The sequence below is a fragment of the Emydura macquarii genome, unplaced genomic scaffold (assembly GCF_026122565.2).
Source record: "Emydura macquarii macquarii isolate MOO-44397 ecotype Brisbane River unplaced genomic scaffold, CSIRO-AGI_Emac_v2 contig_1644, whole genome shotgun sequence".
NCBI lineage: Eukaryota > Metazoa > Chordata > Testudines > Chelidae > Emydura > Emydura macquarii.
The window spans coordinates 16,359,348-16,381,829 of record NW_027131781.1 but is presented as its reverse complement, the minus strand read 5'-3'; the positions used below and the strand labels follow the sequence as shown (position 1 = coordinate 16,381,829).

Here is a 22,482-nt window from a genome sequence, read left to right as displayed (position 1 = left end):
CGCTGATGCAGGAATCACATGGTGCATTTCCATGGCCTCCATTGTGCAGGAGGTCATAATGGTCCCTTCTGGAATTTATAAGTGAAATCCTTTGAAGTTGTATCTGGTGCAAGTCCCTGAAGTAGGTCAAAAAGCAGCCTTGAATGTCCTCGCTCTCTGCACCATTTAGCCTCTGACTTTACATGTATGCCAGGAACATGTTCTTTGGGTCCAGTTGTGAGCTGATGCAGCTTGACCAACACTGCAAGTCCCAGTGATCTAGCTGTGGTCATAGATGATTGTTTCCTTCCTGTGCTATATTAGGTGTCATTTCCTGGAAATAGCATGCTTGGTTGTTACATAAACTACAGCTGATCATGTGATCTTTACAGGAGTTACTGAAGGTACTGAAGGTGTTGATACTTAGGTGTTGATAGCCAAGCACCTCTTCCTTTCTTCCTGAGATCTTACCTGGCTGCATCTGTGTGGGATTTAGTCCCCATATTTGATTTTTCAATATAGAAGGCAGTGTTATCTTCCTTGCCCCCAAAGGATACTTCTTCTTTTGGAGGAGTGTCTCACTCTCAGGACTAGAAGTTTGCCTTGCACTTCAGGGTTGATATCTTTTATAAGAACTTGAATTTTTTTATTGTAGCTGTACCGCTTCATGCAATTCTTCACCTACACATTGAGTTAGTGACAAATAGCGTCTTATTGTTAGTGACAACACTGCATATGTAGTTTGAATAAAACTGAGTAGTGCCCCTGCCAGATTTTTGTTATGGTTGGAATATTTGCCATTTGCACCCATGCTAGGTATTGCACACTTCCTCTGTCTCATGGTGACAGGAATTTTCTTTCCCTAACTGCTGTGATTGCAATACCATTCCTTAGCCTCACCCTTTTCCCTCTGTTCTTTCGTTCTGCAACAGGAATCCTCTTAAAAATCTGGATCCACCACTAGACATAGCAGGTGTTTGGCAGCTAAGGCTGGGCAGTTTTTGCTTACACAGCTTATGGATGAGAATTTCAGTGCCCTCAGGCACAATTTCCACCCAAATATATGAAAAGCATGTTACTATGTCCATTCAAATTATATCACGATTAAATAAAAAACTCCAAAGGAAATTAAATACAAATAATTACACTAACATAACATTAAGGTTATAATTTAATTTTAAAAGTATAAGGAAATTGAGTCAGGTTCCCATGTCACCTTTAGCCAGACTTTGAGACTAGCTATTGTAAAATGAGGATAATGACACCTTTTGTTAAGTGTTATGAGATCTATTGATGAATAGAACTATATAAGAGCCAAGTACATTTTTTTTTTTTTTTTGGTAATCTGTTATCTGGGAATAGTAGAACTGTTGGTAATTAGTTACTTCTACAGTACCCTGAACTGTGCTAGGATCTTTACACATACAGATCATTCATTACTAAAAAGTTAACAAAAACCAAGCATTCTATTTACACCTGCATGTAGACATATGATTGGTATGAACTTCAAGATATTGCTGGTTAACCCCCGAAACTGCAGTCACCCATGTGTGGGTGAGTTCTTGTGTCCACGCCGAGCCCCATTGAAATCAAAGGTAAGAGTCCATCTGTGCACATATGATTCCAGGATTGTGGCATAAAGTCTCTGATGCTCAACACCTGACACTTTATTTATTTTAGCTGGTTTCCCAGTTCCAGCAAAGTTTTTGGTTAGCTAGTTATATATATATCTTTCCATTTTTTCCCTCCTTCACCTGTCCTGGATCAGTCACGGACAACCTGGATTCCTGATTTGGTGGCGGCGCAGAATCCTATGCCAGTTAGCTAGAAAAGGGGGAGGGGGATGGATTACTCATCAAGACTATTTTTCCCATTAGAGATTCCCACCAGATTGTTTTGTTCTCTTTCTTGTATCACTTAAACTACTGGGCTGTATTAGCACATGTGTTCATTCATAGGATTTTATTATTCAGCTACCTCTGATAGGAAAGCTACATAGAACTACTTTCTTGCCTGTCAAAAAATAAATCTGTTCTTTCCCAAGTTTACTTATAACCTCCTTCAGAATATCACAGAGCAAACAAGCAAGATGGTCTGTTTTCTACAAATTAGTCTGTTCAATCTGTGGCAGTTTGCCAATGTGGTAAGAAGAAATTCTTTCACTGTATAATGTTAGACGTTAAAAGGCAATTTAACAAATCTTTAAAAAATATTACAGGTTATCCTGATTTATTCTGCTAAAGGCACTGACAAAATATCCCTTTATAATTTTTTCTACAGAGACTATAAAGACCCTTAGAAAATATCATTGAGTAAGAGATAAATAGATTTCCATGAGAACATGCTGCTAATAATACTGAAGGAGCTTGATTTATGAGAAGAATTTTTCCAATTATTAGGTTACTAAATAAATAATAAAAAGGTAGTTTCTGTTTGGAAAGGGGCTGAACATATGGTGTGTGGGGGGAACCCTCTTCAGAAGACTTTAGTTACCTCTGTCTGTCTCACTCACAAGACTTTCTTTTTAAAAAGAAAATACCAGGGTTTTAATGAAATAGCATTTTCTGTCTCACTTCCAGACTTTTTACAAGAGATTTCTTCCCTTTCACTGTTTTAAGAGTTGAGGTGCTTTCCACTGAGAGAATTTTCATCCAAGATTTTGAGAAAACCTAAACTTAATCTTTTAAATAAAATCCAGCAAGAAAATATGCTGCTAGATGGAATTTCTCTTCCTGCCCTCCTTTCCCCTCTCTCCCCCCGCCACCCTTTCTCATTCAAAGTAACATGCTTTGTTGCCCTTTCACAGTACAGCAGGTAAATATTTTATTTAAAATAGGTTCTTTAAAAAACATTCACTTAAACAAATATATTTCTTCTGTGTGAAGGCAACAAAATATAATTGTCAGCAGTCAGTCAAGTGACTTATATGGAAGATACAAATCTGTGCTCTAGTTCCTGAAGAATACACTTTTTGGATACCTTTTGATTGGACAGAGAAAACTTTGCCTTTAGATTATTAAATAATAATACTTGATTCTTATATTGCACTTTTCATCCATAGAGCTGAAATCACTTTCAAATGGAGATAAATATCACTCTTCCCATTTTACACTTGGGAAACGGAGGCACTAAAGAAAAATGTGGATACAATAACTCACATGCATATTAAGGGCGGAATCTGATCCAGTCATTTACTTTGACATTGATACGAAGTGATCTGCTCCACGGCCAGCTTGTCTCTAGGAGATGACCCTATATTTTCCCACCTTTTTGCTTTTATCTATCTAGAGTTGAAATGCATTGGGTAATCAGTACCAATCACAGTAGTAATACACGAACAGTTTGTTACCGTATTGTACCGTTGAGAAAATAATGCCTACATTTAGGCCCTGATTCTGCACAGCACCACTGAAGTCAATGGGAACTTTGCCATTTACTTCAGTGAGAGCAAGGTCACCTCAAGCCCCTCATGCATGTGATTTAATAAAAAGCATGTCACCCCCAGTCTAGGGCGACTTCTTTGGCAAAACTGGGTATTTGTTCCATTTGCTCTTGCCAACTGATCATCAGTCAACAAGAGCAAACTGGAAAATGCCCAGTTTTGCCTAGTAGGGTATGTGGGGACATGCGACTAGAGGGAGGGGGCGGTAGGGCGGCAAGTGGCAGGGATAGCTGGGGCCGGCCCTGTGTGGGCTGGTGGCAGGGAGGGCAGGGGCCGGCCCCGCATGCGGGTGTGAGGAAGGGCCTAGGCTGTCCTTGTGCAGTATTCCATTTTCCCTGCAGGAAAAATATGGTCACTTTACGGCAGTCATGTAGAGGGGAAGCAGACTCTGCCTAACACAGTGTTTAGAAGCAGCTCACCTGGGGGAAAGACATGTAAAACTCTAGAATTCATTTCTTTTGGAAATGTGAAACGGAGTTGAGAGTTAAGCTGGATTTTGAAACTCAGTGGTATTTTGGCTAAGCACTTCTGAAGCATTTCAGTGAAAAGTTAAATCTCTTAGCCAAACTATATCCAGAAAACACAATTCATTGTTGATAAATATCCAAAAGCTTAATCACTAGGATACATTTTAATAAGCACAGGAAAAATATTCAAATGTATTTGATCCACAGCCTGCAGCAAAAGTTCTGCCAAAGGAAATGTATTTCTGTTTAATCAAGACGAATTTTGGAGAAATAGGCTTTCTAAAAGAGCCTGAGAGAATGACAGCGCCATATTTTTAAAAACAAAATGATCTGAATTGTCCATCTCTCTTTCAGTCTTGGCTTGAAATTGAGCAAACCTAGGGCAATGGAAAAATTCACTCTAAATACTATTTTCTGTGTGCTCTAGATCTGATCTAGGGCTCATTCAAGGCAATGGAAAGGCTCCCATCGGCTTGAATGGACTTTGGATCAGGCCATATCTGAGCAGCAGAACTTGTATCAAATGTTGCTCTCACAAACATGGATCTGGCTGTAGGATGGTATGTACAAATGGTCTTCAGAAATAATCAGTGTTCAGCTAATACGTGGCTTTGACATCGATGACTATAAGAGTTGTTCACTAATAGTGCCTTGCTCCCCTTTCAAAACTGACTGGGCTCTGTGAAATACCTCGCAGTAGTTTTTCAGATACCTACACATGACCCCCGTAGAGCTACTGGGACATTTCCCCAGGCCACATTCTGTTTACATTTGAACTAAGGGAATGTAGAATAGGAGTTGGCTGATGAGGGGAAAAACGTTAGGGCTTCAACTTGAACCAGACAGGTTTGAAGACTGCTTCCAGCAAACCCTGAGTGAGCGCTAGGAAGAGGGATTGGAGAGTTACACACTGGAGTACTGTTGATCATGTTACTGTATGTCTGTCATGGCTGTGGTTTTTATGACCAAAAATGAAACATTTTAGAAGTTTTTTGTTTTGTGTGTGTGTGTGTTTTTTTGTTTTTTTTTAATTCAATTTACTTTTTAAATAAAAATGCTTGGTCTTTTTCACTGCAGTCAGCTGCTGAAAAGACTCCATGAAGATTTTACAGATATGGACCTTCAAATGTTAATATGTAATGGATATTTATAAAGTAAACTCTAAGGGTTTAACAATTAATTGAATATTATTCAATGTTTTCAATAAGCGGCCTTGTTTTCATAAGTAAATTACACCAGGCAGCTCTCATGGAAAAACCAGGTCCCTTATTTAGGAGTCTGTAGTAGTGTGGAGAGGCCAGTCAGGCACAGGTGAGCCCTACCTCACTTCCCTTAACCCAGGTTATAAACCAGTCCAGACAGACTTTTTCAATCCAAGAGCACCCCTTTTCCAGGGATCTTATTTATTATCAAGAGCAATAAATGTCAGTAGGAGCTCACCCACATACATCCAGGGACATTTGTCCTCTCCAGCTCAGTCCAACTCTGTCTCCTTCTGTCACGAGACTCCTCGTTTTTGCTCTTGTAAATAATCTCTATTTCTCGAACCCCTCCTGGTTCCACCTCTGGGTTACTCCTTTTCAGTCTCTCCTTAAGCAGGAGTCCCCAGCTCACCTTTTTGGAGCTGGCCTGTATTGATTTAATCTCTTGCTCTCTCCTTAAATAGGATCCCCCCCCCAGGTCTTCTCTGGAGCTAGGGTCTATTAATCCAATCCTCTGTTCCTTCTTAAGCAGGAACATTTAACTCTTCTCCCTGGAGCTGAGTTGTGGGTTAGCCCACTTTCCCCTCAGTTGGCCCATTTCCTTAATTAGGCTTCAGGTGCTCACCAGGCTGGCCTTTCTCTACTGATGTTTCCTGGTGTTTGAGAGAAGAGGCAGCTTTTTCGCTGGTCCCCTTCTCCCAGCTCATCTCCAGGTTGTTTGGGTGAGAGTGGAGCCTTGCCCTGCCCTCTCTGGAAGATTCCTAGCCCCAGGTCGTCCCAAAAAAAAAAAAAGTAGTAGAATTTCCTCTCAAATGCTTTTCATTCCTAGGACTGCTTCCTCTCTTCCAGTGTCTCCTGGGTTCTTACATATATATATATAATCAGACCTTTCAACCTCTTAAAGGGCCATGCCACATGATGGGGTGGGCTGACCATTTGTCCTTTAAAGGACACCACCCCATCACAAACCCATTTTTGAAAATATTGGCCGTGACAAATAGCTGGTCATAGTCATGGTTACTTTATATCTGCTCATCATAATTATTAACCATGGAAATGCTGTGGATCTGTTTAGTATGACTTACTTTATTTATCTGCTACCTCACAACTCGGTGATTTGTGATTAAACTTTAGTGACATAGCCCACCCAACTTTTTTGTGCTAGATTCCTTGAAAGTGCATTAAAATTAACTGCTCTTTAGCTGGTACATTTCTTCCTTAGGGCACAATTTATCTGCTACACCAATTTAACAGACTGGAAGATATTTAACTAAGAATCAAATCAGAAGGCGCACACTTTTTTGGCATATGATTGGACTTGCAGTGCATAGTAATCTGACAAACATGTATTTGCAAGTCAATAAGAATGTGATTCCAATTCTTTTCTGTTTCCCACCTGTTCATTTGTTCTTTCTTTATTTAAAAAAAAAAAAAATTTGGACTCATTTTTGGAGACTAACCATTTCCTTCACTTCATCTTTAATTTTCTTTCAAGTTACCCTTTCCAGACACCGCTGTTTCAAGAGTCCTCAAGCCACAGGGAACTCGCTGCCTTCTCTTAGGCTGTTTCATTATAGAATTTAGATATGGAAGAGACATTTTAGTTCATCCAGTCCTTTTCCTTGATAATGAAGGATTTTTTTCCTACTGTACATATTCTAGGGTATGAGGCCCTAATGCAGCAAAGTACTTGGCTAAATACTTACATATATAAATGTCTTGGGGGCCTTGTTGCTACTTTAGTTGTAGACTGAAGAGGCTGAATGTTTTCTACCCTCACATGTAGAGGATTAAATTTATTGCCAAGAGAAGGCTGGGAAGGAATTTTCCTTTATGGCATAGACCTTAGGGCTTTTTAGCCTTCATTTGGTACACTGAACACAGGTTACCTGTTGGGCTTCAGGTGGGTGGTGTTACGCATTAACAATGTTTCATGAAAGTAAGAGAAGGGTGAACATTGGTGAATCTCAGTCTATTTTGTTGTCTTTTTTTGTTACGTACGCTCTTCCCCTAGAGTGTATGCCTGACTGAATGTTACATAATCAACGTATACAATATTTGGTATGGTAATGCTTTGAATATAATGTGGCAATATGGTTTTCTGGCTAGAACAAGGTATTGGCAGCCAGGAGTATTTTGGATCTAATGCTGCCTGAACCACTGAGTGATTCCTTGACTTTTGGCAAGTCAGTTGGCTTCCTTGTGCCGCAATCAACCCAAATATAAACTAGGTAAAATACAGGACCTCTTTGAAAACCTAATGCTACTTTTGAACTAAGCTTTCCTTGGAAAAGGAATGTAACCTTATGTAATAGTTTATACTATATCACAGTTTCCCAAACTTTTGGAGCTACCAATCCCCTTCTGGACTAAAAAGTAATTTGCAATACCCTGCCTTAAAATCTCTAACCTCAAACATGGCCAGGCTATTTGTTGAACCAGAGCAGATAACTAAATGTCAAACAGCAAACTTGAATTACAAAGGTAGAACAAAATTTTTGCTGAGGCAGGAAGGTGTAAATTATACATTCCTGTGCAAGTTGGGATGAATCTGGCCTTTTGTCTCCAAATCAGCCTAGTTTTTAAGCATTTAAGAAGCTCCAGGAAAATGTTTAGTATTTTATAATCTTTGACATTTCAAATCTTTGATTTTTCTCATTATCTTTTCATCATTATGTGGTACAGTTTATCTTGTGAGTACACCTTTTTCTGCTTATGCTTTTCTGCTTCCTCCTTGTTAGGTAACACACTACATAGGCGTAGAGAGGGAATAGCTGATTTATTCTAGGTAACGAGTATCTGGCTCTCAGAAACCTGTGCTGAATGTCTGGAACTCACCACCCTATCCATGTCAGAAGAGTGAAAGCTTTCAGTGAGTTGTGCTCAAGTTATTTCTCTGAGATATTCCACCTCCACTTTCTCATCTTCTTGACCTTTTATCCGTAAGAATTAACAGATGTTAAATCCTAGAGCTGCTGTTTTGATTCTAATCCTCAAATTAAAATCAGACTTCTTTTAGTTTCATATATAAATATGAAACAATTACTTTAGATGTCCAGTGGTTATAGTAAAATAGAATGGAGGCGTGTTACATAATGTCTATTTGAACTTTATAATAACTTTCATATCAAACTGACTACAACAGCTTTAAACTAAACTGTATCTTTCAATTTAATTAGGAATTTGAAATCATACTAATAGTTATGGATTGAAATCCTTGGATTAAATCCTCAACATATAGTGTGTAATACACTTCTGAAGACACATATTTATATAAGAGTTCTGTAACATCTAGGGTTAGGGAAAATCCACCATTCTGGATTCATCAGATATGACTAATATGTATCAGTTGACTACTGATACTAAATATGAAGTGTGAATAGCAGGAAAAGTTAATTAAACTAGTGTCAAAAGTTTGGGGGGAGGGAATGACTCACAGCAGTGAGGAATGAATGGGGACTGTGGGTAGGCGTGGTGAACACAGTTGAAGGAAGCCATTTTACATATTCAATTTCCAGAATGAATTTTAGAATCAGATTTTTATGAATATGAATCCTACAAAATAGGCAGATTTGTGTACAAACTGATTCTGGTTTAGAGAATTTTCACATCCCTAACATACTTGCACAATGAGGAAAGACCATTACTTGAAAGATTCCTTTGTGAACTTGAGGAGTAGTCTTATGGAACTCTTTTTAAAATTGTTTAATTCAAGAGTTTTAAAATCTACTGTCCAGTGGTTAGTAGGAAACTTTCCCTGGCAAGTTAAGGAGGAAACGTCTTCTGATATCTGTTTTTGCATAATTTAAGCCTTCATTTTTAAAAATGTCAGGTTTCTAGTCTTTATGGTTGCAAAGAAAAACTTTTGAATAGAGCCACTTTGGTGTTTGACTGACCCCTGGTCTACACTACAAACTTAGGTTGACGGAAGCTGCCTTACATTGACCTAATAATGTTTGCATCTACACTATCAGGTCCCTTTCGCTGACTTAACTCGCCTGTAATGTCAACTTAATTATTCCACCTCTGCGAGGGGCATAGCACTTAATTCGATGCTGATGTGTCGATAGGCAATGTAGATGCAGCGTGGCGTGAGTCGACTGAATTGGCCTCCAGGAGATGTTCCACAGTGCTGTGCTGTGCTGTGACTGCTCTGGAGATAGTTTTCAACTCCGCTACACCGCAGCCAGATACGCAGAAAACAGCCCCTCCTCTGTTCAAGCTCCAGGAACTCTTGAATTCCCATTCCTGTTTGATCAGTGTGGAGAGCTCACCAGCCTAGCTGATCATGGCAACTGAACACCACCCCAAATGCGCTCCAGCCTGGAGTAGACATGAGAAGATGGATCTTATTGGTCTGTGAGGAGAAGAATCTGTAGGCTCAACTCCAGTACAGCCGAAGAAACACAGATATCTATGACAAGATCGTGTGGAGCATGGTGGAGAAGGGGTATACCAGGAACACATAGCAGTGCCACATGAAAATCAAAACTTCAACAGGGGTACCAAAAGACAAGGGAGGACAATGGGGACCTCGGTTTCAGGACAGGATGGTGGCAGAGTGTGATGCAAGGGAAGGCACCTCTGGTGAGTATGCAATTCCAGTGAAACGGTGGGTTTTACCCACTGCGCTGCATTTTTTCTTTATATTAAACATAAAATATAAGAGCATTCATCTGCTTCCCAGTGTCCAGTCCAGCTATGCAGAGGGGGTGCCCCCCTAGAAAAGATTGTTTATGTGTACAGCTATGGCCCAGGAGTTTTCCATGGAGATCTCCTGGAAACTTTCATGCAGGTACTCTGCAATCTTTTGCAGAAAGTTTCTGGGGAGGGCTGCCTTATTGCTTCCACCCTGAGAAGACCCACCCATGCCACTCCAGTGTTAACTCTGCTGACATCATTGCAGTACACAGCAGAGCGGCATAAGGACCAGGTCTGTACCCAGACACTTGCAGCACCTGCTCCCTCGCTGCCTCTGTTCTCCTCAGAAGAATATTACATAGGGTTGCCTGGGGAGACAGTAGAAGTTTTCATTACAAGTGCTTGTACTACAAACAATAGAGCATGTGATTTTCCCCACCCATGATGATTTCCGGGTCCCTCAACCATGGTTTCGCTAACATGCTGGTGGTTTGGTTGGGCAGGGATCATCATTAACCTCAGAATCTGCAATCCCTGGGCGACTACTACCAGTATCATTAAGATAAAGGGGTGGGTTCGTGGGTTCTCTTGCTTCTGCAAACAACAGTTGAGGCACCTTGGACAAAGACCACAGTTTGGGAGGCTTAATGCTGGTCCCAGGTCTCAAAGCAATGTTAGTGTTGTGAAGGGGAGGGGGCATTGCCTACCAGCCCACTTGTGCTCCCGACATGGATATCCCACAAGTCCCATCACCCATGCCACTAGGCCCTACTCTCTATGACTGGAACGGCAAACCGATTAGTTGAAGAGCTAGGGATTCTGATTGATTTTGTTCTGGCATGTTCTTCAGTGTAAATGTGGGAGTGATTTTTTTAAAAAAAGCAACTTTGCACTAGACCCCAGGGTATGCACTGACAATGATTGCCTTGTGCTTTGCATCCCTTGCAGTGGAAAGCATGGCCTTCAGCACATTCTCCACACCTGCAGAGAGGCTTTTGCAGATAGAAAGCAGAAAAAGAGAACTCGTGATGACATGTTCAAGATAATGAACACCTCCAGGGAAGCTGACATGGAGCTAAGAGCTTGGAGGATTTCATGTCCAAAAAACTGGACATGGACATGGGGAGCAGAGGAGCAGTTCAGAAGCATGAGTGTGCCATGCAGGATGAGATGATGTGGATTATGAAGGACCAATCAGACCTGTTGAGGTGTCTGGTCGAGCTTTAAGAAAAGCAGCTTGAGTCTAGATTCCCCCTGTAGCTCCTGCAGAACTGCCTGCAAGCATTGCTGTGTTCCCAAGCCCCCTCCCCCATATGGTCCAGGAATCGGAGGAGTGGGGGGAGAGTGAAGATGCACTATCCCTTCTTCCCTGGTGTTGAGTGGAGTACTAAGAACAAAAGGCAGTCATTCAAAGACTTTTGAATAGCAATACTTGTGTGCTTGGAAAGACAAGCTGCATATGTTTCTCCCCTCCCAATTTTATTACATCATTTGCCAAGGGTTAAATTATTTTTGTGTTCATCCACTGTCTTTTTGTAATAAAAGTCAAGGTTTTGAGAGTCAAGTACACTTTATTTGCTCCAAGTATGCAGTTGGAGTGGGAGGGGTGGTGCAGTGACACTGATGCCATGGAGTGGCTGGTATGCGGAGGCACAACACAGATAAGTGGCGCACATTACTGAAACTGGTTTTCAAAGCCACCTGGAGATGCAGAGCGCCTTGCTGTACTCTTATTGTCCTGATATCTGGCAGCTCAAAATTAGATGCCAGTCTGTCTGCCTCCATGCCCCACCCCTGTGGAAATTTCTCTCCCTTTGCCTCTCAAATATTATGGAGCACACAGCAGGCAGCAATAACAATGGGGATATTACTTCCACTGAGGTCTAACTTAGTTTGCAAACTGCGCCAGCAACCCTTTGAACCTCCAGAGACACGTTCCATGACCATTCTGCACTTGCTCAGCCTATTGTTGAACCACTCCTTACTGCAGTCCAGGTGGCTGGTGTACAGCTTCATGAACCATGGAAGCAAGGGGTATGCTGGGTTTCCTAGGATCACTATTGGCATTTCAACATCATCAATGGTTATTTTGCAATCCGGAAAGAAAGTCCCTGAATGCAGCTTTCTGAACAGACCTGTGTTCCTAAATATGTCTGCGTCATGTACCTTTCTTGACCATCCTACATTGATGTCAGTGAAACGCCCCCCCCCCTCCCCCCCCCGTGATCCACAAGTGCTGGCATTAGAGGAGGTTTTAAACAAATTGATACTACTGTTTAAATGTAAGTCACCAGGACAAGATGGTATTCACTGAAGAGTTGTGAAGGAACTCAAATATGAAACTGCAGAACTACTAACTGTGATATGTAATCTATCATTTAAATCCACATCTGTACCAGATGACTGGAGGATAGCTAATGTGACGCCAATTTTTTAAAAAGGCACCAGAGGTGATCCTGGTAATTATAGGCCAATAAGCCTAACTTCAGTTCCAGGCAAATTGAATGAAACTATAATAAAGAACAGAATTATCAAACACATAGATGACCACGATTTGTTGGGGAAGAGTCAACAGGGTTTTTGTAAAGGGAAATCCATACCTCACCACTCTACTAGAATTATTTGAGGGGGATCAACAAGGATGATCCAGTGGATGTAGTGCACTTCGACTTTCAGAAAGCCTTTGAAAGGCTCTTAAGCAAAGTAAACTGTCATGGGATAAGAGGGAAGGTCCTCTCCTGGATCAGTAACTGGTTAAAAGATAGAAAACAAAAGGAAGGAATAAATGGTCAGTTTTCAGCATGGAGAGAGGTAAATAATGGTGTCCCCCAGTGGTATGTACTGGGGCTGGTACTGTTCAACATATTCATAAATGATCTGGAAAAAGGGATAAACGGTGAGGTGGCAAAATTTGCAGATGATACAAAACTACTCAAGATAGTTAAGTCCTAAGCAGACTGCTAAGAATTAAAGGGATCTCACAACTGGGTGACTGGATAACAAAATGGATGATGAAACTCAATGTTGATCAATGCAAAGTAATGCATATTGAAAAGCATAATCCCAACTATACATGTAAAATGGGGTCTAAACTAGTCATTACTACTCAAGGAAGAGCTGTTAGAGTCATGGATAGTTCTCTGAAACATCCACTTAATGTGCAGTGGCAGTCAAAGAAGCTAACAGAATGTTGGGAATCATTAGGAAAGGGATAGATAAGACAAAAAATATCATATTGCCTCTTTATAAATCCATGGTACACCCACATCTTGAATGCTGTGTGCAGATCTGGCTGCCCTATCTCAAAAAAGATATATTGGAAAAGGTACAGAAAGGGGCAACAAAAATGTTTAGGGGTATGGAACACATGCCACGTGAGAAGAGATTAGTAAGACTGGGACTTTTCAACTTGGAAAAGAGACAACGAAGGGGGGATATGGTAGAGGTCTATAAAATCATGACTGGTGTGGAGAAAGTAAATAAGGAAGTGTTATTTACTAATAACACAAGAACTACGGGTCACTAAATGAAATTTTTAGGCAACAGGTTTAAAACTAACTAAAGGAAATATTTCTTCATACAACACACAGTCAACCTGTGGAACTCCTTGCCAGAGGATGTTGTGAAGGCCAAGACTATAACAGGGTTCAAAAAAGAACTAGATACATTCATGGTGGATAGGTCCATCAATGGCTATTGGGCAGGGATGCAACACCTAGCTTCTGTGTGCCTAGCCTCTGTTTGCTAGAAGCTGGGAATGGACTTCATGGGATGGATCTCTTGATGATTAGCTGTTCTGTTCATTCCTTCTGAATCACCTGTTGTCCACTGTCAGAAGACGGTATTGGGTTAATGGAGCATTGGTCTGACCCAGTATGGCCATTCTTATGTTGCAACACTATTGAAAAGTATGCCTCTTGATTTATGTACTCTCTGGCAAGATGGTTTGGTGACAAGATAGGCATATACATGCCATCTATCATCCCTCTGCAGTTAGGGAACCCCAACGTGCCAAATCATCCACTATGCTCTGCACATTGCCCAGAGTCCCTATCCTTAGCAGAAGTCAGTTAATTGCCCTGCACACTTGTATCACTACAGCTCCCATGGTGGATTTACCAACTCCAAATTGATTCCTCGCTGACTGGTAGCAGTCTGGGGTCACAAGCTTCACCAGAGTGATCACCAATTACTTTCTCCACTGTCAGAGCAGCCGTCATTTTAGTGTTGCTGTGGTTCAACGTTGGGGAAAGCTCTGCACAAAGTTCCTGGAAAGTGGCCTTCCACATTCGAAAGTTCTGCAACTACTGCTCGTCATCCCATAGCTCATAACAATGTCATCCCACAAATTAGCACTTGTTTCCTGGGACCAGAAATGCACTCCACCGTGTCTAGCTGCAGCATGACTGCCAGGAGGAACCAGGAATTGTTTTGTTCTATGGCTTGCAGCACGGCTGCTTGACTGACAGCCCAATGTTCTGCGTAGCGGTTCCTGTCTCGGCTCTGGAAATACTGCAGGATAAGGCGCAAGATGTTTGTAATGCTCACAACAAGAGTGCGCAGCTGAGTGGGGTCAATGCTTATCGGGCTCTGGTGTACGCACAGCTGAGGCCAGATTTTGGAAAAAAAGGTGTGAAAAAGCACGAGCTGTTTGCCATTGATATCAGAGGAGGGAGGGAGGAAACTGTATCATGGGAAACCGAAACCATGTTCCCATTCCCTCCTGTGACAATGTTTTGGTCCCATGAGGCATTGCAAGCCCTTCCCAAAACCCTCTGCAGCTTGTTGCACTGTGGGATAGCTCTGCATTGATGCAAGCGCTGCTAGTGAGGGTGCACTGACACCATAGGTGTGGGGTGGACATGCCTGACCTAACTTCTTTACTGCGGCGGCTGGATGTTGAATTAAATTAAGTCGACTTAACTTTGTAGTGTGGGTGTGCCCTAAGTTTGCAGGCAGACAGCTCTATGGCTTCGGCTGCAGCACGTAGCTTTTCCAGGCAGCAGCAGAATGAAATTACCAGACTCTGGAAGATTCCATGTAGTCTACTATGGGCTATGTAGATCTCATTTATCTGGAAAGCCCTTCACATTCATTGCTGTAGTAGCAATAGAAAACCCTAAAACAGATAGATGGTTTTACTGCTGCTGCTCAGAACCCTGTGGGTATCAATGAAATTGAAAAAAATCATGTCTCTTTTGCTCTACAGCAGAAATGGGCAGTCATTGGGAGAACAAGAAGAATGGGGAGCTGGGTATTGACTGTTGATTTTCTCCTCTCCTATAGCCAGAATTCTGGAGGAGTGAGAATAGTTTAATCTTTCACCAGTCAAGTGATTCAGGGATGAGGGGAGAAGGGGAATAAAAATAGAGAGAGCAGTCAAGGGGCTGGGGAAGTTCAATTTGAACAAGTACCTACCAACTACAGGCTGATATCAAGCTAGGTTCAGAAACATGAGCGCCTTAGTTGAAATCCTACCACCCCCCCCATTGCCAGCAGTCAGAGAGGTGTGAACTGGTTGTTTCCCCATGTCCCCTGGACTTTACTGAAGGAATGGAATGGAGTAGAAAGGCAAGGAAGAACTCCATTTCTTATTTGGTCTCTGGCTAGCAGGTATCTGGGAAATTTTTCAAACTCATGTTTACTTATTTCTTCCCTGTCTTTAAATCTGCTTGCCACGTGTATGGTAATGTCTGTCCCATATTTCTCTGCTTTAATGGCAATCTGATGTTTATTTTAAAAATATTTTATGCAATTACTATTTTTATTAAGGTTGCCTATCTATATTATCTCCTAATACTTTTCCACTTCATCACAATAATGTGTAAGAACAGCATGAAATCTGGTTTGAAATGCCTGTTTTAAATCTTAAATACATTTATAATCCACCTAACATCTTTAACTTGAAGCGAATAGCATTAAACTGTGTGTTAAGTGTACTTAAAACATCAGCATGATGCATAATTGTTTTCTGAAAATAGAGGCACTTCAAATCTTCAGCTCTAGTTTAAGTAATGAGTTTACTGCAGACTAACCAAGCCATTCACAATTGATGCCATCAACTAAAAAAATGTGGTGAAAACTCTCAAAGTTCTGAAACTTAAATCACAATCTAAGCAAAGCATTCATCATAAAAGCTTGATAAAGAATCCTGAACGATCCCATATGGAAAAAATGGACCATGGAACAAACTAGGACATTTTGTATTCAAATAAATACAGTGTAGGAATGAATGCATATTAAAGCTGTTCAAATGTTGTTAGTAGAACTGGTTGAAAAAATGCCTACATGTAAATGATTTTTGGTGAACTTTTTTTTCTATATTTTGACTAGCTGGTAGACTTGTTTTAAGATTTTAAAAAAAATTATTTTGAAAACTATTCATGAATTTGTGTGTGTGTGTTTAACTGAACTCAGTCTATTAGATCTCAGAATTGGCTTGCCATGACAATTGACTTGTATTAGATTCTAGTAGATTATTTTTCACCCCAAACTTTGCTATATATTTCGGTGTCTTTCAGTTCTGTTTGGTACTTAGTAGCACCCACAATGGTTAAGCGAACTAGTTTCTATTATAACTCCCACATATAACATACTAAAACACTCACCTATTGGGTTGAAATTTTCCATGATTGTGGCCAAAGTTTGCTTGCCTTAATCTAGCAAGTAGTCTTGAATTTCACCCAGTGGCTAACTGCTCATTAGCTTTTGACACTCATATATTTCACACACTTATTTTTCAATTTTTCTTGCAACACTTTTATTAAATTGTTATTTCAGCTTCAAATGTTGGCATCTTCTATATTCAAAACTTGATATATGTCTGAATGCTTTGTAGTTTAAATATTTACCTTATAAAGATGGGAAACACAAGTTAGTTAATCACTGCGTATCCTGCTGGCAAATTTGTTTATGGGAAATTAAGCAACAGTATGTTATAGACCTTTTTCTGGGAAGTGTGGCGGAATAATTTGGATTCTTTTTTTATCCCTGAGCTCAGCAACTTTTTCCAAAATGTTAGTGATTTATAACAACACTTAGCATTGTTCACTTTCAAAGCATTTTACAAATATAAACTAACCTTCACAACTCTGTTGTAAAGCAGGTCAGTGAATGTTGTTATCCACATTTTAAACCTGGGGAAGTTGAGGTAGAAATGTTAAGTAATTTAGCCAAGAACCCTGTTCTGAGCCACCAGTACTTGGCTTACATCACTAGATTACACTCTTCTCATTTATTCCTATGGTCTCATACAGGTCCTGATCCATAGCCCATTGAAATCAATGGAAAATCTCCCAGTAAACTTTAAAAAGATTTAGGATCAGAGTCAAACTAAACATGTCAAAGGTTATGACAGCTGTGGGTATATTGGAGCCAGCATGAGAAGACCTACATGATTGTTACATGGGGGGAGCTATTGTTATTGTATGTAGATATTTCCCATTTTGTGGCTTAAAAACAAAATCCTTCTTAAAAGCGACTGGCTTGACTGAAGTGTTACTGAAAACTATGCCATTTGTATGGTGGACTTCAGGGGGAACCATGACAAGCTAACACATACATAATCATGTCTTGACTTATCTACAGAAGGTGTGAAGCCCTGTTTAAAATCCAGTTTGCTAACACACTTTTAAACTACGATCATTGTACCTAGTCTAAACATGCTTTTCACAAACAATTTCTAGTTACATGATTCCTTAATTTTAAACAATTAAATTAACATAGCACACTTGATATATGATGGGCTGTATGACCCAGGCAACTGTCATCTCCCCTTCACTGCAGAACGAGTTCATGGTAAGCAGTAGCAATGTAAGCTTCTCCAAACCATTTTGCCAAGGACGTGGCCATTGCATTGCTATGAGACAGGTTGCAGGCTTCAGCCTCTTTGCAAAGAGTCATGTCTCTCTCCCATTCATTCCAGAGAATTAGTGTTCAAACTGTGTGGAACATTTTTGAAATCTTGTAGACCATTACTATATCTTGGGTGTCTTTCTGATAGATCATTAAGGTTACTTACCCTGAAATGTATACTTCCATTTCAAGTCAACAGTCTGCAGTCATGCTGGTGGCAATTATCAGCTGGTTTGTAATGTTCTCATTACATATACTCTGGTCCAAATGTTCAAAATCCTATGCACAAAATACATCACTTAATTTGCTCATATGCGTGCATGCACTCACCATAATTGTGCTTACAATTGTGTGCACATAGTGTTGAAAGTTTTGGCTTTTGTCTCCAGAAGCTGTAAAGTGACTTCTTTTAATCTCTTACAGACAAGAGCAGAGCAGGCGCAAGGTGCATACTTCTTGCCTGAGTTTGCACTTTCTCCACAGGGGAGTTTTCTTGAAGATACAACAGGGGAACAATTCCTCACTTACCGCTATGATGATCAGGTCAGTATGCTGTATGTGAACAATAGAGATTTGTCACATTCACCCCATAGTGAGACACTAAGAATTGTTTGAATGTTCCTTTGAAACAAATCAGTCATTTATTTTGTATTGCCTTTGGAAGGTGCATCAGGTTGGTATACAGTGAATCAAATAACACATTAAACAAGAAGCAAAATTAGGGCAGTTAATTGTGGGAATTATAAAAAAAACACTTATGGAAAAGTCTTATAGAGCTTAGTAGAAAGGAACCCAATAATGATCTGAGGATATTTAATAGATTTCTATAGAAAGTAATCTTAACTACATGCAACTAATAACAGAAAATGATAGTTCTAATGATCCATAGAAAGGATATCTTAAAGAATTCTATAGCAGGGATATACATTTCTGTTAAGGAAGATCTCTACTGAAATATTTTAAAAACTCACAGATATCTTATTATAGTCCATTAAATTCTATATGACTTTTTCACAGGGGAAACTTGTTTGTATGTTAATGCTTTACAGCTGTACAGCAGTATACAGACAAAATGTGATTTTCATAACACCATGTGACAAGTCTCTGAATTTTTCTAAGGCTACATGGTCAATGTTAGAGCCAAGATTAGAACTCAGAAGTTCCTGACTCCTGGTCCTATGCTTAGTTGCCCAACACTTGCTATTTCTTTTCATATGCCACTTTAAAAAGAGATCTGAAATATTTATTATTTGGGAAAGTCTCTTTTTTTATAAAGAGAGATTAGTGAATGCAGTTTATATTTTCCAAGTGACCAAGAGAACTGAATAAACATTATGGGCTGAATAATCCTGGAATATGAAGTATTGTATCTTATAAATGGTTTGAATGTTACTGGTATTTTGTATTTCTAGTTTAGAGGTCAATGACTTAGCCTGTTTTAAAAGTGAATTGCAAAGAAACAAACACAGGGAGCATCATACTAGATGAAGCAGGGTGTCTGGAAAGTAACAATCTTTTTATCTTAATTAAAAAAGCATTAGCTTTCTCCAGACCCTATAGATAAATTATGCTAAACATGGAATACAGATATAAATGTACAGAAAGTAACATGAAAGAAACCCTGTTAATCTTGGCAAAAGATCTAAAGTAAACCTGGAAAGTATATGGCATGCTGTGGAAATTTACTCATAACACAGTGTGTTCCAGAAGCCCATTGAACTCCACATCAAAACTGTCTGAGCTGCATTTGTAGGCACACACAGTACATTTCTTAATGTAAGCGGAGCAGGAAGATTTCTTAGGAAACAATGCCTGTAAAAGTGAAAGAAGAGCAGTTCTTGCCCTGAGATCTGGGTATGCTGCTAGCAATTAATTGCCAGTTTTATTGTGAGGGGTGGTCTCATTACAGTATATATTTTTGAGGAAAAATATTGTGTGGTGTTTAACCACTGACTCTAAGGGCAAAGACTTAGATGGGCTTTGTAGCCTGTTCTTGCCTAAAACTGTATGTGTTCAGGAAGAGGAAAAGGAGTAATTAGAATCTGAGTACATGCTGAATTACTGTAAATTATTTGTTTGAATACTGTTGAAATATATGTACAGTAATTCATACTTCTGTTACCCTGGAGGCTTTTGATTGAAGGTACTTAGATGAGATGTCCCTTGGACTAAACACCTGGGAAAGCAATAACTTACAGAATAGTAAAACACAGCTGCAGCACAGGCTGCATTTAATGACAAACTTGTAAAACACCCCAATAAAGATTGTACACTTTTGATGAAAAAGCTTCCATTGAATGGAGCAATATTTAGAGAAGAAGACAATAAATCCAAACATAATCAAGGGCATTTCAGAGACTTTGAATCAATCACAACATATGATGAATACCACAGCTCATTTCTGAAAAAAACATAGTTCTCTTTAAATGCCTGCTGCAAGACCTATTGCAGTCAGTGGAAAGATTCCTATTAACTTCAATGCGGAATGGATCAAATCCTGCATGTGAACAATCTGAGTAGTTCTTCCACAGACGACATGTAACTCTGGAGTTTGCTTGCAGGAAAAGGGCTTGTTTTAGAATTAGTCTGATGCCATACTACTTATAGCTTCTCCCAAGAAATTAGAATTAGTCATGTTGAAAATAACTTTGATTCCTGGAACTCTTAAAATAGGTCTAAACACAAATGAAGAACTCAAAAGTCAATACAAACAAGTAAGTAGTACTAGTTCCATTAGAGTGGGAGTTCAGTCCTACAGGATTCTTTTTTTATAATATCAAACTGTTGAATGCAAATAATAATTGCTGTATCTCTATGGCTGAATCTCCTGTGAGTGAATTACGAACTCTTTCATGATTGGGAAAACTCTCTGGCTGAATTGGTTGGTGGTATAAATCAAAGAATTTATAATAATTAAAACAACAAGAGTTCTGTAGCACTTTAAAAACTAACAAATTTAATTTCAGCAGGCATAAGCAGGAAGTGAGCTGAAGCTCACAAAACACATGCAGTTGGTAGAAATAATACAGCAAATAGGTAACATATATAGGAGGCAACATATACATATCCAAGGGCATAGATAACAATGGGGTAGGTGGATAAAAGCCAAAAGCTACTGTTGTTATCACTTATAAAGGTGTAGACACCTGTGTGAGAGAGAAAATAGATTATTCCTATGAATTACACACACACACACATACACAGAATTTACCATACGCCTTTTGGTAAGCTGAAAACTTGAATGTACTAATTCTCTGCATTTCATTCTGAAATGGAAGAAATTCTAAAGGCAGAGTATGAAATTCTTCACAAGGTAACTCAGATCCTTGGCTAGTATAAAAAGCTATCAATTAATAGAGATGCACCAATGCACACTAGTTTAGGATCTGAACCATGATTATCTTGGTAAGATACTTGATATTGGTTGCATTGCTGGCCGACCTCAGGAGACCATTTACCGCCATCCTCCCCACTCCCGCTTCCCAACTACCTATGTTATATTCTGTATCTTGCGTTGTATTTATTTTGTATTCAGTTTTAATGCTTAGAAAATAAGGACAAGTTCGACAATCAGTTGTTTTATATAGCATCATCGTCGTCGTCATGATCCAAGATTAGTTTCCTTATGTTCTCCAAACACAGGAATGTTTCAAAGAGGTTTTCTTTGGCTGTTGTGTGTGATATTTTTCAAGCAGTGAGCCAGTTTAATCTGGACCATTCATTCCTTTGTTAGTAAGTAATCTTGGTAAAATAGAGCTGTTACTTAAATATTCAGTGGTATTTGCTATCTTAAAAGACAAGCTTACAGCAAATAGTAATAGGAACACATTGTACTCTGTTCTAGCCCAGCAGAATTACATATGGATATGCAACACAGTACGTTTTGTTCTGGTTTGGTCTGGCAAGAGTGTGCTTAAATTTTTGTACAAGATCACACTAAACTTTTCACATGTTGGATTGCTGTGAGTGTACTAAGGAATTACATGCAGATGAAGTACTTTTGTTAGATGGCTTCTGAGACCACTGTTAAATATATTTGATCAAATGATTTTTCTAAGGAAATCTATGATTGAAGAAGAAACTTTGTAAGGCCTGACTAGCTACTATTGCCTGTCCCCAGTTAGATATTTTTGAGAATGTCTGTATAAAAATATGTAAAATAGTTTTTAGCACATATTCTATTTTATCTTCAGGGAAAAATAAAGACAGTAAATCAAGACAGGTACATTCCAAGGTTCCCCAAAAGCAGAAACTTGTTCAGACATAGGAGGATGCATTTTCCAGTAGTGCCTGGAATGTTAAATGAGCTGCATCTTGCATTGGTACATTATGTACCACAATTCTAAAATTCTATTGAGTCAATATTGTTTAAATCTAACTTAGTATGAAATAAATTTTGATATGTGGCCAAAAATCTTGCGTGCCCTGAGACATGCCAGATCAGAAAGAAAACTTTACTTCTTTCCTCTCATCCTGAATATGCTATTTTTTAACAACCAATTTTGAGATGCTAATTATACGTTGCCATAAGGAATTAGTTTACTTTTGCTGGTTTTTTGGGTTTTTTTTTGGCTTCTCTTTCACCTTTTAATCTACTACAAGGAAATAATTTGTTTCCAAAATACTAGTAGTACTGGAAAGTTTTCTCTCAGAAATAAAATGTTCTTGTTTTCTGACACTTGAGTTACTGCTTCCAAGTTCTAAAACCATTCCATATGACAGACCACCAACAAAGACCGCAACGAGAACTTGGTTGGACAAAAACTGTTTGAAGCACCTACCCACTTTGGTTGGCTGGGGAAGATAGATTTTGAATATAGAAGGTATCTTCCCTTGTTAAGTCAGAAAAGATTTGCTTGTCTTCTTTGCCTCTAGTGGATCTTAGAAGATGTAAGTT

The 22,482-nt window shown here is 39.4% G+C and overlaps 1 protein-coding gene across 5 annotated transcripts in view; it reads left to right on the top strand.

Annotated features, from left to right (window-relative positions):
• ADAMTSL3 (ADAMTS like 3) overlaps positions 1–22,482 on the top strand; it is a 237,862-nt gene that overhangs the window by 31,712 nt on the left and 183,668 nt on the right. For all 5 annotated transcript variants that reach the window (XM_067555726.1, XM_067555728.1, XM_067555724.1 and 2 more), the window contains one exon: positions 18,009–18,128. In XM_067555726.1, the coding sequence (XP_067411827.1) occupies positions 18,009–18,128 (120 nt within the window). The remainder of the gene's footprint in view (positions 1–18,008; positions 18,129–22,482) is intronic.